Below are 17,267 nucleotides of genomic sequence, written 5' to 3' on the forward strand. Positions count from 1 at the left end.
CGCCTTTGGCGGGCTTCAGGACTGAAGACCGCCCAGTGTCTGGGGTGGGCAGGAAGTGAGCAAGTGCCCGAAACTCCCTGTGCTTAGTCTCCTAGGAGACCCAAATGCACGCTGTTGTGATTGGCTGGCTGACTGTCCGGCAAAGACAGCCACCCTGCTGGGTGAGTGGCAGCTAGGCTGGAATGAATGGCAGAAAACTGTTTAAAAGGTGCGTCTCTTGGACTGAAAGGCACTCTACCACTTGAACGAAGGAACCGAAGACGAGCTGGAAGAGGACGGCTGCTTCAACTACTGGACCGTTGGTTTGCCCAGTGGCGCCCTGCTGCAGGTCCGAATCGCCAAGTTCACCTCGACAGAAGAGCCCCTTCAAGGACGACTTCTTCCTTTGAGTTGGTGGGACCAATCAACTTGTAAGCCACCTGGATACCATTCTTGGACATTGTTAGGATTAACCAGGGAGAAGGACACCAGCTTGTGTGCTTGAAGAACAGCAACCAGAATCTAAGATTTGCCAATTTGCCAGCTTTATCCGTCCCCGTGCAGTCCAGAGTCCCCCGACCTCCTACCTCTTGTCCCCATGACTGAGGCTCAGGAACAGTGAGATCTGCAGGAATTGCCAGGAACAGAAGTCTTCAGCGGCATCTTTTTTATTCAATATAAGGTACTGTGAAAACACGACCGAGAGAACTTACCTCTCACTGCAAAGGTTTGTGGAACTTTGGCAACTTGCGGGCCTAGCTGCCTAAGGGCTCGGAGCGCTTTATATGAACTAAACTAGTCCGCTTGTGACCTGACATACACACCTTTCTTCCGTGAACTACTTCTAAGAACTGCGGCAAAGACTCTTCTGTTTTAAATACCAGAACCGTTTTTACTTATACAAGACACTAGCCCATTGACTTTGGCCTATCTATTGCATTGAATCAATTCCTCTGGTGAACTCAAACTATTTGCACTGTTTTAAAGTAACTGTGATATTCGTTTTATCAACTTATGCCTTTTTGCTCTTCCTTCAATGCTATTTTGCTCTGACTTCAAGGGAGCTCAACTGCTTAGTAATCAGCATTGTAGTATAATTTTTGTGATATTGGTTGCCTCCTTTAGTGAATGCTCTCTAAATGATTGTGTAATAAATTATTAATTGTTTTACCAAGAAACCTTGAGTATAAGGGTCTACCTGAATACTTGCTATTGTGGACCTTCGCATAACATCCTTACAAGCTCACATTTCCTCTTGAGATAAGCCTGGCTGCTCAGCTCGCTACCAAAAATTGTGTGGTACAGACTTATACCAAAGGGTGGTTTTGCTTACCCCACCTGTAGTCCTAGTTGTGGGTAGTGATCCAGAGGGTACTGCATACATACTTTGCCAAACACAGCTCCCTGCAGACTCTTCTAGTCCATTGACTTTGATATTTCTGTCCCTCATAGGTGGTAACTTTTTTTTTTAGACTGTTATTACTGGGAAAGGCTTGTCTGGACTTGAAGGTTTAAGTATACTCGCAGGTTTGTAAAAAGCATCTCTAATGAGTATCCACTAAACTTCTGCTGATTCTGGAAAAGTATTTTAAAGTGTCTTTGATTGTTACATATCTTGCCCTTTTTAAAGAACGCTTATTTAAAAATTGATGTTAAATAATTATTTATAACTCAATCCTTGAGTGAAAGTGTTACTTGGATACTTGTATTTGCGAATTTCAGTGCTACAGCTCATATTTACCCCTCTTGAGATGAGCCTGGCTGCTCAGTCACACTACCAACTTGTGAAGTACAGGCCTATACCCAACGGTGGGTTACCTAATACCAAGCAGATAAGTTTTGTGTAGTCTGTGTTAACACATCAATTCTTACATCTTGATCCGAGAGGAGGAAATCAAAGAAAAGGGAAGGACTGTGAATGACACTGTGGGAGGGGGCGAGGGAGACTTGAGAAATTCACACTGTTTGAGAAAGTCATTTGATTTCCCCCAAACTGCCCTTCTAACCTCTTTATTTAGATTTGATTCAGCCCATCTTTTGTGCTTATGCACTGAATAACCTTTTTACTAAAACCTAGTGTATCTTGCGTCTTTGTGGAGACCTCCCTGCTGAGTCATGGTACAGAACAGTTGCTTACTATATATGTTTATTAATTTAATGAAACGTGACTGTCATTGCCATGACCTCTGCAAGTGCCCAACTGTAGTTTTACATTGCAAGGCCAAAGAAAGTAGTTGAACATGTTCTGTTGGGCTTTGCTTTTCAGATGGCCCTGCAGCTGAGAGGGAACCAGAAGAGAAAAAGAAGGAGCAGTCTTCACCACCACAAAGCAGTCCAGAACCAAAAGAGGAAAGGTTTGTTGATTGAAATCACTGCTACTTAAGACTGGCTAAAGGTGGTTTTAAAAAAGGAATGATGCTGTTCTGAGGCCAGATTACCGTACATTTGCCTAATCACAAATGAAGCCTTTGCATGTGCAAATGGATGGCAAAGCTGTTTCCATGTTGTGTACAAAATGCCCTTTCAGGTCTTACACAGAACGGTAAGGCAGCTAGAGCAGGGAAGAGGATGGAAGATGAAAGGGGCGATACCCGGATGCCCCCTTTATTACCACCGATTATGGAAGCAGCTGAGGACAGTTTTGCAAATGTGGACACTGAGTCAGAAAGTAGAGGCAGAAGGAGGCATCACAAGTCTGGACCCCGTACTCCCACCCCCCCCCACCCCCACCCCCATATTAGCAGGAAGGAGACCAGCAGGAGAGCATTTTACAAAAGTACTGTTTCACAAGACACTTGGCGCAATTAGATTTTAAAAGGGATCATTTTAAAGTGGGCAAATTTGTGCATGCAAAATTGCATTTGTGCTAGTGCAAATGGTTTTGCACTCTTGCTAATGCAATTGGGCTGGACCAAAATGCGTTTATGCTGCCAGAAATGTTCTGTAATGGGGCTGCAGGTTCGCCAGTGATCTGCTCTGGAATGATCTTTTAAGTATTAATGTCATTGTTGGGCACCATTGTCGTCTTTGCATCCCACAGACGTGGGAAACCTTTTTTCCCAAAGGGTTTAATGGTAAAATTGCACGTACCATTGATTCCTATAGACGGAGCAATTCCATAGCTTTGCTGATCATCTTGCCTCCCGTTTCCTGCTGCAACTTCGGCTAAGGAGAAAAGTTTAAATAAGTCTGTGTGAGTTTTGCATGAATCTGTGTGCTTGTACATGATGTACGCACAGGGTAGTTTTTGTGTGTGTGCGCACATACACGCGCAGGGGTTGGAGTGTGGTGAGTGATGAGATGGATTTCTAAAACTAACTATACGGCGAAGATTTAGTGAGGGGGGGCACCCAAGTTATGGTGAACCGGGAACCTGAAAGGTTAGCCAAAACCCAATCCAAGTTAAGTGGAAGAGCAGTCAAGGCTTGGACACAGGAGTGAGAGTGAGTGTCCTAGGGCCTCAAGAGTTCACACAGGGCAAAACACATTTCAGCTAAAATGGTGCATAAATAGTTATTCAACCTCTAAGGATCACACTAAGAAATACAACTAGCAGGTAGTATTCACACAACTATGTATCGCAAATATTTACATTCACTTACATGCACAGTAGGTTCACTTACAAAGCATCAGTCAATTTAACCAGAGGGCTGTGGAACAATCTCCCTAATGGTGCCCCATACATAGGATGTGTGGTTCTCTCGGGATGTCTCTGCTTATGGTAGTGGCACAACACCTATTTTACTTGGACTGCCAGTGCACCATACTCCACGTGTTTCTCTTTGAGCTTTGATAGCTCATTGACATGTTTGGGATTGATAGCACCACACCTCTCGCAGTGTACTTGGACTGTTCACACACCACACTGTTTTCTATGCATGCATGATTTGGTCTATCCTGTTAGGGGAGTTTTCCTAAAGTCCACTTGAGGTAAAACTCTATAAAACTATCTTCGTATATAGGTCCCCAACTCTTAGTATACGCCTGTTCTACCCAAAGGATTTGTTAGAATGGCAGAGCAGCTAGGCTTTTCTTAGAGGAGGATCGGAGCTGTAGGCAAGTACACTGAAACCAGTCAATACAATAGTCCAAAGAAACAGTTATATTAAAATGTTTATTTTATATACACCAGGTACATAAATACTCTTCTAGACTAACCAATAAACACGAATTATTCACAATACTTTTCAAAGGTGACTGCTTCAATTGTAGTTGCTCGCAGTTACAATTGTTACAGAGAATTACACTAATCACAGTTGTACCGTATTACTAGTAGTGCTGCCGCTCACATAGATTACAGTAAACGGTAATGGCATTCAGATTATAAGGTCCCAGCAGACCAAGCCTGTGGGAAGGAAAAGGAGGGTTATTCACACTTAACAATGTATTTTAATATAACACTTTTCAAGACTTCGAATGCTTCGTAAATCCAATCCCTAACTATCCAAAAGTCAGTGTAGGAGTGGAACAAAAGTCTTATGTAGCAGCTGAAAAGGCAAAGTTCCTCACTTAAATAAAAATGTTTAGCAAGATAGCTGGAGTTATAGGGACCCTGCAAAGGATACCTAAAACACAAGCTGTAAAGCCTGGGCCAGAGGTATGGGTGGACACACAAACGCGTAACGCACTCTAGTCACACTGGAGAGACTCTTTGGTGTAAGGCGAGTTATATCTTTACCCCCTGTTAGGACTGATTTTCTTTACTCTGGTCTGGTGGACAGATGTATAGAAGGCCAACCTATATTGTGACGGGAACAACTCTGGGGAGCTGTAGCCAAACCAGTTTGAGTAGCAGTTGACAGGCAGTCTATGCGAAGTTCTTCAGAGGTGGTGAGCTTGTAAGGGGTCCATAATGAGGTCTCATAATGGGAATCACAGATTACACTTAGACATTATGTATACAAATAGTAATTATTTATTGGCTAAAACACACTATGAAAAAATGACTACTGGCAAGTAGTTATCACACATTAATAAACATAGATACATATACATTCACTTATAGGGCATAATACATATTGCAAAACTCCTGCAAAGGAAAGGTCAGATTAGTATTATGCACTCCAGGTCCACAGAGAATGATTCCTAGCTTAATTTGTCCAGCTCTAAGTTGTCTGGGGCCTTTTTCCCAATAGTTCAGGTAAAAGTTCCACAGAATCTTTGAAGCAGGAAAAAATGCAGGTAGAGTCTCTGGGTTCTAGTGAAGGATTCTTATGGTTGGAGTATTAGGTAAGAATTGGTGCAGTCACACTGTGAGACTACACAAGACTTATCTGCCTGGTATTAGGTAACCCACCTTTTTGTGTAGCTCTGTACTACACAAGTTTGTTGCGGGACTGAGCAGCCAGGCCTATCTCGAGGCGTAAACGTGAGCTGTACAGATGAAATCTGTCAATACAAGTAGCCAAGTAACACTTATACTATTTATGTATGTAAAATCTTTTTTAAATAAGCATTCTTTAAAAAGGCAATTGATTGTAACAATTCAAGTAAACATTGAAATTACTTCAGAATTGGTGAAGCTAGTGGAAAATCGTTGGATATGCTTCATACACGTCTCCTACACCTTGAGGTGACTACAATCACAAGGATAGTATTTGCATTTATATATCGCACCAATACTTTGGTAAACTCTGAGTTGCAGAAAGGAAGGGTTAAGGGAAGTAAAAGGGTTAGAACAATTTCTCAGACAAGGTGAGGATAACTGAATCCTCCAATGAAGTCTAGATGAGCATTTCCCAGCGTAACAGTGTTTCACAACCTATGAGGGACAAGCAATATCAAATGGATTTAAAAGAGTGCGTTTAGGGAGCCATGCCAACCAGTCTATAGTTCTGATGCACTTCTTGGATAAAAGCCTTACACAAAGTTAGAGAGTTCTGAAAAACACGTATAGGAACACAAGCTGTTAGGCCTATGCACAGGGAGTTGAAATCCACTCAGAAGGTAAGTAGGTGCAAGCCTCAAGTGAGACGGCATAACTTAAGGTGAGAAGGTAAGTACACCCAAGCCCAAAAAAAGTACCTTTTGATTAGAAGAAAGGGGGTCCAGCTGGATTCCATCTTGTTACAGCCAAGCAAACCCTGGTTCCTGACCCTCAGTTGTGGGGGCAAGAGGGAGGACGTCTGGAGGGCTCTTGTGCCGGTACTCTGGATGGTTGTCTGCAGCTACGGATTTTCTTTGTTTCAGCAGCACTTCACGGTCAGTGCTTCGTAAACAGCACTGATGCAGATCGATGGACACCGGTTGGACTTTCCTTTCCTTCTGCGGCAGACGTTGTACTCGCCAATGGACCTTCGACCCCTGCCATTGGGCTTCTGCAGCAACAGAGAGGCACAGCAAGTCAGGAATTGCTCCGAAGTGGAGTTTGTCTCAGGGATAGTTGGTCCCACTAACCCAAAGGGAGAAGTCGTTCTGTGCAGGGCTTCTCTGTCGAGGTGAAAAAGGAGGTCTGCACAGCAGCAGGGCTTCACCGGGCAATTGAAGGTCCAGGAGGTTGCAGCGGGCGTCTCTTCTCAGTTTCTTAGTCGGATCTTTCTTCCAGTGGTCGACTCTGCCTGTACTCCCAAAACCCTTGCCTTTTTAAGCAAGTTTTCCCATTCATACTCAGCTTTGGCTGTCAATCACACAGCAGGGTATCTGCCCTTTCAGGACAGACAGCCAGCCGGCCATCGGGACTGGTTTCATTCAGGCATTCCTAGAGACAAAGGACAGGGGAGTTTCGGGACCCTCCCTCACATCCTGCCCTTCCAGACACACTGGAGCCAGGGGCGGGTTACAGGGCTGAAGCCCGACAAAGGCGGAACAAATAAAGGGCTCAAACCTGTCTCCACCTCACAAACAGAAAATGGTGAATAAAGAAGACTGGTGCCATTTTAACAAAATGGTCACCCATGGATGCTGTACTGCAGCTTAGGGTTCAGCCTGCGGTAGAAAAACAGAGTAGTAGGAAAAAGTAAACCACTGCCACCAGGCATTTAAAGTAGTGAGGGTAACAAAAAACAAATTACATGAGAAAGTAGGATAAAGTAGCTACTAAGTAACCCCCCAGCACTCCACATAAGATGGTGTGTGCTGGACCTACAAAGAAAACCGGTAAGTAAAGTCATTTTCACTTTGCTATTCTTGGGTACTGTAGTTCACCCAAGAAAATGTAGTTAAATCTTAAGCGAAATCAAAAGAATTTCTCAGTGACACTGCACCGAAGGTGCTGTGTCGCCATACAAAAAGCAGGTGAAAGACCGGGCCGGAGGTTGCTTTTCCCACCGAAAGTCAGTCCTCGATTCAAAGGGTTAGCTGGTTCAAGCTGATCTCGGGTTGGTGTCTTTCACTGTTGCAAGGACTCTTGATGGTAAATTGCAAAAACTCAATGCAGGACCCCTTCTCGGACAGGACTCGGGTCAGGTACACGATTTCTGACGGTGGTCACCGCAGCACGGCTACACAAAGGGACTCTTGTTAGGCAAAGAATTGTATGCAGTACCCTTTGCGACCACTGCACACAACTAGGACTACAGGTGTAAGCAAACCAACTTTTGGTAGAAGTCTGTACTACACAGTTTTGGGAGCGGAGCTGAGCAGCCAGGCTTATCTCAAGAGGGGAATGTGATCAGTAATGTTACAAAGAGGTCTACAATCGCAATTGTTCAAACTCTTATACTCAAGGTTTCTTTGATAAATACTTACTATTTATGTATCTGTCAGTTATAAAACATTTATAAAATGGCAATATAATCACACACATACTTTATTACTATTGCAGAATACTTTTCAAGATGAGTAAAAGGGAAAGATTATTAGAACACGAAAAGTTACAATTATTCTTTGACAGTGCATATACTTTGAGTTCACTAGAAGAGTCAATTCAATAGGCTAAGCCAAAGTCAATGGGCTAAAGTCTTGGATAGGATAAAGCGTTTCTGGTAAGTAAACGGTAAAGACGCTGTAGAAGTTCTTGGAAGTAGTTGGTCGTCCTTGCAGGGCTTCTCTGTCGAGGTGAACTTGACGATTCGGACCTGCAGCAGGGCTTCACCGGGCAAACCAACGGTCCAGGAGTTTCAGCAGCCGTCCTCTTCAAGCTAGTCTTCGGTTATTTCGTTCCAGTGGTCGACTCTGCCTTCCAAACCAAGACTCCTTTTATTCAGTTCTCTCCCATTCATTCCAGCCTAGCTGTCACTCACCCAGCACGGTGGCTGTCCTTGCTGGACAGTCAGCCAATCACCACAGAGTGCTTTTGGGTTTCCTAGGAGACTAAGCACAGGGAGTTTTATTCACCTCCCTCACTTCCTGCCCACCCCAGACACTCAGGCGCCAGAGGCGGTCTTCACTCTTGGCGAAGGAACAAAGAGACCAAACCTGTTTTTACAGAGGTGGCTCAGACGCCATCTTGAAAAACATGGCTCTTGTGATTTAACACTACCGGTGCTCGCAGTCGGGAAGAATCATGGTGGTTTGTTGTGAAACCACTGCCACCAGCTATTCTGAGAGTAAAGGGTAGCATTTGACTGCTAATTGAGTTTCTAGACACAGAGGATACTAAGTAACCCCTCCAGCACTCTATTGTAAGATAGGGTGTGCTGGGTCTAGGAATTTAAGACTAGTAGTCCATTTCACATTACTTACTCTGGGAAACTATCCCAGAGAAGGTATTTAAACTGTGGGAAAGCCTAAAAAAGGTTTCCCTGTGCCACCGCACGAAGTGTGCTGTGTGACGCAAATGAAAAGATGATGCCTATGGAGTTGGTTAGACTCCATAACCAAAAGAAACACGAGTAAAACGCACTTCAAAACACATGAGTGGGGAAAAAGGGTCGCACTTTCCAGGTAAAAAAAAATCAAGTCCTCAAAATCCAGCGAAGTTGCTGGGGGTCTCTAAGAAGAAGGGAATTAGCACATTTATGAGAATTCTTCCCAACAGACTCAACTGCTGCAGTCTCACTTTCCCTCCTATCTCGGGTCCCCTTTAATGCTGGGACCTGACATTTCGCAGAGGTCCATCTCGTAGGACCAGCTGAGGATCCCCCAAGTTCCAGGTCGAAACACGAAATGGTTTCTCTTCGGGTCTCAGGTTTCTTAAAAGGTCTCACAGCTGGATAGGATTCTTGGCTCCTTCCTTTTTCTCCAGGATCGCTTAAAAATGGGTGCAGGGGTCCTCTACTTATCCTAAAAGCCAGGTAAGTGCTGACACTCCCACTAGTGCACACGCGCTCGCTCTCTCGATCACGCGCTCGCTCTCGATCACGCGCTTGCTCTCACTGGTGGGAGCACTCATGCATAGGACTCAGACACACTGAGACCAGTTTGTGGATCGGGGGGATCCGACCGTCCCATCCTGCCAGCAAACACACGCAGCCCTCCAGTAGCCAGCCAAAAGCCTCTGCACTAGAAATCCTTAAAGGCCAAGAAGGTTAAAGAACAAGATGGCAAAAGGACAAGCGAAATGTTTGACCAGTAGCCACAGTTGTAGTGTGGATGGGTGCGTAGTGTGGATGGGTGCGTAGTGTGGATGGGTGCGTAGTGTGGATGGGTGCGTAGTGTGGATGGGTGCGTAGTGTGGATGGGTGCGTAGTGTGGATGGGTGCGTAGTGTGGATGGGTGGCTGGAGTGTGGATGGGTGGCTGGAGTGGGCGGGGGTGCGCAGCGAGGATTGGATGCTGGGTACGGAGCGGGTGTAGAGCGTTTGAGCAAACGGGTGATGTATGTGGATGAAAGGTTGAAGTGGTTGGAAGGAACAGATATAGAAAGGGAAGCAATGGGTAGTGGGCGGCAGGAACGAAGGATGGATCTTGATGAACAGGCGATGTGTGTAGATGAAACGGGTGAAGTGTGTAGACAAAATGGGTCAAATATATTGAATAGAATGATTGAAGTATGCAGATGGAACGGATGAAGTGGATCGATCAAATGAAAAATGTAATTGGAACAAAGGAAGTATGGAAGTACGGGGTTGTAACAAGTGTAGTATGTAAGTGGAATGAATGAACTGGGTGAAACCGACGAGCCGGGTGAAACGGATGACCCAGGAGAACGAATAGAGTACATAGAACTATTGGAGTGGGCCCGATCTCAAACACCTAATATAAACCCATATCACATCTCCACACTTACTCTTCCTTACACCACCACTGAACTAGAACACAGCGATACTATGACACCATTCGGTATAGCTGCTCTCATACCATCATCTGCCGCATACTTCCCATCACTCTAAACGCTGCTGGTTACACACCCTCCAGCCTAGGTGTTCTCCTCAGGCCTAACGCAGCCATAATCGGCCTGGATAAAACTTGCCAGAACGAACACATACTCCTGATCTCTCAACCAGCACACCTATCGCTAAGAAGCAACTAGCACACGAATGCCACACCAGCTGCACACATATCCGGTGCTCACACGCACCTTTGACTCTCTATTCTCTCTACTGACTTGAACTTCGGTTCCCGAGGGCGTTCAACCTACCAGCGCCTTGAGACGATACCAATGGTACATAAGGCGCTATATAAATGCAAAATAACATAACAGTTAGTAGCCAAACGCGGTAAAGCAAAAACAAAGTCCCCAAAAGTGGGAAAAAGTCACTGCCGCCACAACCTTTTCCTTTTAGCACACCTAGAGTAACCAAAATCCCTCTAAGTATTAGTCTGGGGCAAAACAAATAAGTTACCACAAGTGATACAAAGTAATAACACGATGTTGGGTAAGAATTGGTGCAGTCACCGTGTGAAACTACACAAGAGTTATCTGCTTGGTATTGGTTAACCCACCTTTTGGTATAGGTCTGCACTACACAGGTTGGTAGTGTGACTGAGCAGCCAGGCCTGTCTCAAGAGGGGTAAATATGAGCTGTAGAGCTGTACATATGAAATCAGTCAATACAAGTAACCAGAAGTTATAAATATTTATTTACACACGTTTTAGTTGAGCATTCTTTAATTAGGCAATTGTTTGTAACAGTCCCGCAAACTTTGGAATCGCTTTACACAGTCAAAGTTGATGAATACTCTTTGGATATGCTGATACATTTCTCCTACACCCTCAAGTGACTTCAATAACAAGGATAGTATTGCATTTATGATAAACAGCAATGTACATTTTAGACTCTGGGTTTCAGGAAGGGAAGGGTTCGGGAAATAGAAAAGTTAGAACATACTTTCATATAACAGGAAGACAGTTTGAATCTGTTGGGGAGAATTCTCATTTCTGCGCTAATTCCCTTCAACTTTAGAGACCCCCAACTCTTTTGCTGGACTTTCTAATTTTTAACCCTGGAGTGGGAGATCTTTTTCCTCACTCTCGTGTTTGGACCTGATTCGGATTTTGTGTATCCTTTGTTTTGGAGTCTGACAAACTCCATACACATCTACTTTTTGTAGGGTGACACACAGCACATTCAGTGCAGTGCCATAGAGAAATCCTTTAGATTTCTCATAAGGTTTAAATACCTTTTTCTTGTGTGAACTACTGTTCCCAAGAATAGTTTTTGCATTTGTAAAGCGCACCACAGCCTGCAGGCATCGAGGCGCTATTACAGGCGAAGTAGGGGTTACAACTGATGCAGCCAAACAGTAAAGTTACTTCATAAATGTTACTTATTACAGAAGCATTGTTAGTTACAGGTACTATAACAGCACACTGAGCAGAAAAACAAGGATGCAAAGGGGGAATGTGCAGGTGCAACAACTAATAGTAACATTAATCCAAAATTGGGATTCAATTAAAAAAGAATAAAGCAGTTGAGTAATTCTTTTGTTATACATTTTCCAGCACATAGGGTGACGTAATTTGAGGTCAGGAATAACACTCATTTTGTATCCCCTTTGCAGTATTGAGTCCTAAGAGAGGGAAAGTTTATGGTTAGATCAACACATACTAGTATTCTACAAAAAGATTCCAGAGGGATGCAGGTAGTCTTTTATCCCAGCAATAATGGGGTTCAACAATTGAAACCTGTAAGGGAACAAGCACTGCCAAAGCCAATAGGTTCAGAAGGGGGGACTTTAGGGAGCCAGGACAGCCAAAAGTCAATGGGCCAGTTTAACATTCTGATGCACTCTCCTTAGGAAATGTTTTTAAATAGTCAGGAGTTCAAATAGAAAATCACAGCAACTCAAGAGGAGTCGGGGCGGGGGGGGCGTGGCCAGCAAGCAGTCGATGAAGACGTGAGCCTGCTGAGCTCCTGGCGCCGCCAATATATCCTGGTAAATCCTGGGGGAATCTGACCCGATGCGCTCTGGCAAATATAACTGAAAGGCGGCGGAATTACAGCGCAACGCACTGCAGCAACTCCGAACTGAAAACGGAGAACAGAAGCGGAGATATTTGCAGCGGGAAAAGTAGGAGCGCGGCTGCCGCCGAAAAGTGAAGAACAAGATGGCCGACGGCAGCACGGAATATCTCGTTGACCGTCCCCAACACGGAGAGTAGCAGCCCACGAAAGGTGGAGAGCACCCAACGGAGGAGCCGCGACCCCGCCTGGAGGTGTAAAGACACTTCTATAGAGCGAGCGGTCCTCGGCAGAAAAAAGTACTGTTGAAGCTCACAAGATCGAGCCCCACTGCGGAGGAGCGGTCTTCGCCTCCCCCAACGGCGACTCTCTCCGCAATCAAGCCGGCACCAGCCCTGATCCCAGGTGTGCCGAACGGCCGCGGGCGCTCCGCTCTGCGTTGAGAGCCTGCCGATCCAACGCAGCAGGCAGTGGTGCGGAAGACTGAGATCCGAGTATCCAGGCAAAGCGGTAAGGAGAAGGGTGGGCGGGAGGGGGCGACACAGAGCAGGCTACCCGGAGGTCTCTCCCTGCTTGCCCGCTCTCCACCATCAAAACTCCTGTGACACCTCCCGCCAGTAACCCTCCTGCAGGAATGTGTCTCCCGACCCCGATGTGCGCAAGGACAGAGGATCGGATACACAGAATGAACTGCTGCTAGGCCCTACCTACACCCTTCCAGGGGACGTCATCCTCGCTTGAGAAAGACGATCGTTGAGCCACAAATACACCAAAGCAACGCTCGAGTGTGGCAGGATAGGAAAGCAGGATCACCATCCCCATAGAGCGAGCAAAGGAGATGCCCAGAGGCCCACATCTCTAAGGAGAGAAGTCAGGCGGAACACTGATATTAAGAACCCCCCGCTCTCCCAACAAGGAGTGTGACAGACCGCGGAGGGAATCCTATAAAGCAACATAAGATTACCAACTTATCCCAGTCATACAGAAACAATACCAGAGTTGAAGCAGGCAACATAAGGGGAACATATAGGGGAAAGGGAACCCTGGAGGCAAGCGGGTAACCCCACGGAAGAAGAGTGGGAGAGATCGCCCCCTCCAATAACTCTGGTTGACGTGTGCCGACGGCACCACGGATGTGAACCTCTCCTTCCTTGAACGATAACCCAGAGAAGCAAAAAAAAAAACAACCCAAACCTGTGACCCGCTTAATCATAACACGTAATAAACAAGTGGATACCTTGAAAGTGGCGGGCAATCCCCCCACCGAGTGCAGGACCGAGGACAGAAGCGGGCATGGTTAAGACAAGGGCAGAAGAGGCACGGCACAAAGCAAAATGGAGCAATATGCAGGAGAAAACCATATCTGCCGAAGATGATGAACCTGAACCCTCTCTTAAAGACATTATGAATGCCATTGCCAACTCCAGAACCTCCATGGAGATTAAAATGGATGGCATCAGTACATAAGTGTCCCTCCTACTCCATGACTTGCAGAAACTCGCAGAAACTCTCATCTCGCACGGGAGAGGCGGAAACTTGCATATCTAACACGGAGGATGGTCTCCGGAACATAGGACAACAGATGACCAGAGTACTGCAACGTGTTAAAACACTAGAAGAACGAGTGGAGGAGGGGGGAGGGACGCTCTAGGCGAAATAATATACGAATTCTGGGGCTACCCGAGAAAAGTGAAGGCGCCTCCATGGAGTTATTCCTTGAACTGCTCATAGATCTATATGCCCCAAAGAAGTTTTCAAAACTCTTCTCTATTGAACGTGCCCATCGAGTCCCAACAGGCAGACCAACGCCTGGGGCTCCACCCCGCACAGTGATTGCCAAAATCCTAAATTACAGGGACCGCGACACAGTACTACAAATGGCAAGATCCAAAGGCTCCATGACCTATAACGGTTCCAAAATTGACCTTTTCCCGGACTTCACAAGAGAAGTGCAAAGAGCACGCCAATCCTTTGACCAGTTTAAGAAAAGATTACGGGTGCAAAACATCAAATATGGCCTCCTGTTCCCGGCACACCTGAACATCTATCATACCGGCATAACTGTGCACTTTAATGACCCAAAAGAAGCGTGGAACTGGGCAGAAAATAACCTGGAGGGGGACTGGGGCCCACTAACCAGAAGGGGACGTGAACGGTTCAGACCACGCCCTGACAGACTCCCGAACGCACAGCCAATACATGAACAAGAAGAACGACCACCAAGAGAAGCCGACTGAGGGAAATAAGCATATGTACACAGCAACATAACCTCCGACAACTGCAACGAAACTCAAAACCAAGATACACGTTAGCAACGCACCGTCAGATTTCCCCACAAAACAACGAAATGGTGGCTCAAACAGGCCTCCCCTAAGAAAAGTGATAAGACACGCGTCAAACAGCGCGAGAAGCAAGAACATAGTTACTCAGCTGTCCCACGCAGCATTCGCAATGCTGTGATGGCGAAAGACACCAAATGTATTGATCAATTGTTCAGTCTGAGTAGACCCTAGTCAAACTCGGACTAATGTTCGGGCGACATGTACTTCAAGTTGGGGCAGAGTATGGGGAGGGGGGTAGGGGAGTTTGGTTTTGCGACAGAATTCGCTTGTTTAGTTCACTGTTTTAGGATTGTTGCACTCTTAGGGTCTGGCTCCCACCGGGCAGAAAGAGGTCACCATCCCGGCACACATACAGCACTACTCGGCACCCCCAATTCCCAACCAACATGACGGAATATACCAACGAAAGTAAGACCAAATCCATTAAGATTATGACCTTCAATGTGAATGGGCTGGGCAGCAGTATTAAGAGGCGCCTTGTACTACAATACCTGAATCGATATGCGCCTGATGTAGCTTTTTTAACAGAAACGCACTTGGAAGGCACGAACTGCAACCTCTTTAAGCGAACCAATTATCGAATTGCGATACACTCATGCGGGGCGTATTGATTCTAATACACAACCGACTACCATTGAGTCTGCTATCCGTCACACAGGACACGGGGGGGGGGGGGGGGGTAAGATTTGTTCATGTAACCGGGACTCTCTGGGAGCGGTCCATATCCATGCTAGCCATATACGCGCCACCAACCTTACTTACCGCACTACTTAATGACATAACGCCCATAATAGCGGCAGATCCCTCGAACTTGGTAGTGGTGGGGGGAGACTTTAATGAAGTCATGAATTTGGAGCTTGATCGCACGCATATCTGTTCGAGAAATCCCTCCACGCATACCAAGTTGCCCACATTTGTTGACGCGATGGGTCTAAAGGATGTATGGAGACATCTACACCCCGGCACAAGAGAATACTCGTTTCTCTCCGGAGCACATGCCTCGCTGTCAAGACTTGATTATTTCTTTCTCCCGGCATCCGAACTACATCTAGCAATTGATGCGCAGCTTCTACCCAGAGGCATATCAGATCACTCCCAGCTCCTGTTAGAGCTTAATACCCACAGACCGGTCCCCCCACCCACTTGGAGAATAAATAACTATTATCTGGGCTTTCCCGATTTAGTTGAACATGCCCAAACGTCACAGAATTGTACTTTGAATTGAATACAACCTCCGTGGACAGCCCTGTAACACTGGGAGGCATATAAACCAGTACTGAAGGGGGAACTCATCTCCCGGATCGCAGCCCATAAGAGGAAACAGATTGCATCAATCCGGGCAGCCGAAGCGCGAGTGCAAGGGGCAGAGATGGCTCACCTATCCCCGGGCCTCCCAGAAACTCACCGTGAGTTACAGCTAGCACAAAAACAGCTACAGAATGTCGCCCTGGACAATGCCAAATGGGCACACACAGCGATGCGTGCCAGAGTATACGAGAACGGGGATAAAGCGGGCAGAATGCTGGCATGGCTAGAGAAGCGAGATGAGGGGCTCTGACATGTCAGAGCGATTAGTTCACAGGAGGGCACACTGGAGGGCACACTAATAACGGCAGACCGGGACATAGCGGAAGGGTTCGCAGCTTACTATAAGGAACTTTATAAAGCACCAACCTCCCCCATTGAAACCACGGCCATATCATTTATTACCCTCCCCTCTTTGACACCCGATCAAAGAGCCCTGCTAGAAAATGACATGACGGAGGATGAACTCTATGCAGCCATGGCGGACCTCCAAGCCGGGAAAACCCAGGACCCAATGGTTTTCCCGTTGAGGTGTGGAAGAAAATAGGCACAAACCTAATTACACCACACTTACTGAGAATGTATGAAACCTCTTGCAGCGAAGGGTCCCTCCCACAAGACCTGAGACAGGCCACCATAGTGGTAATACCCAAAACAGACAAGCCCCCAGATAGATGCAGTTCGTATAGACCTATTTCCATCATTAACACCGAAACCAAAATCCTAGCGAAAACACTAGCCAACAGGCTCCAGCAAGTCATACCCTTCTTAATCCATCCCGATCAATGTGGTTTCATGCCGCAAAGATGAACATACATCGACTATTCACTGCGATGGAAAATGCGACCACCATCCAGGGCCCACTAGCCCTGCTGGCGGTGGACTTTGAAAAGGCGTTTGATTCGGTCAGGTCGGAGGCGGTCTGGGAAATAATGCGTAGAATGGGATTCGGGCCCCAATTCATGAGTTGGGTTAAATTATTGTATAAATCTCCACTAGCCGTCACAAAAGTAAATGGTCACGTATCAAACCCCTTCGAAATTGGTAAAGGGACCAGATAAGGATGTCCACTGTCCGCTATGATATTTGCGATGGCGATCGAACCGCTCGCGATACTGTTAAGAACCAACGAAACATGGAGGGGATTCCGATGGTCGGAAGCCTGGGAGGACAAAGTGTCCATATATGCAGATGATTTGCTGGTATACCAGTATGATCCGGTCAGATCCTGCCCTATAGTGACCAACGTACTCCAGAAATATGGCTCTTTTAGCGGCCTAAGGGTTAACTGGGCTAAATCTACTTTGTTCCCACTTAGGCAAGAGGATGAATCGATTCCACCCCAATGCCCCTACCAGGTAGAAAGGGAACAATTCAAATACCTAGGTATAATAACAATCTGAACGATTATGTTCCCA

The 17,267-nt window shown here is 46.2% G+C and overlaps 1 protein-coding gene across 3 annotated transcripts in view; it reads left to right on the forward strand.

Moving 5' to 3' along the window:
- Positions 1-17,267, forward strand: part of LOC138497518 (acyl-protein thioesterase 1) — a 1,189,877-nt gene that overhangs the window by 990,211 nt on the left and 182,399 nt on the right. For all 3 annotated transcript variants that reach the window (XM_069621050.1, XM_069621047.1, XM_069621048.1), the window contains one exon: positions 2,246-2,333. In XM_069621050.1, coding sequence (XP_069477151.1) covers positions 2,246-2,333 — 88 coding nt within the window. The remainder of the gene's footprint in view (positions 1-2,245; positions 2,334-17,267) is intronic.

This window comes from Ambystoma mexicanum, chromosome 5q (genome assembly GCF_040938575.1).
Source record: "Ambystoma mexicanum isolate Mex_15411 chromosome 5q, UKY_AmexF1_1, whole genome shotgun sequence".
NCBI lineage: Eukaryota > Metazoa > Chordata > Amphibia > Caudata > Ambystomatidae > Ambystoma > Ambystoma mexicanum.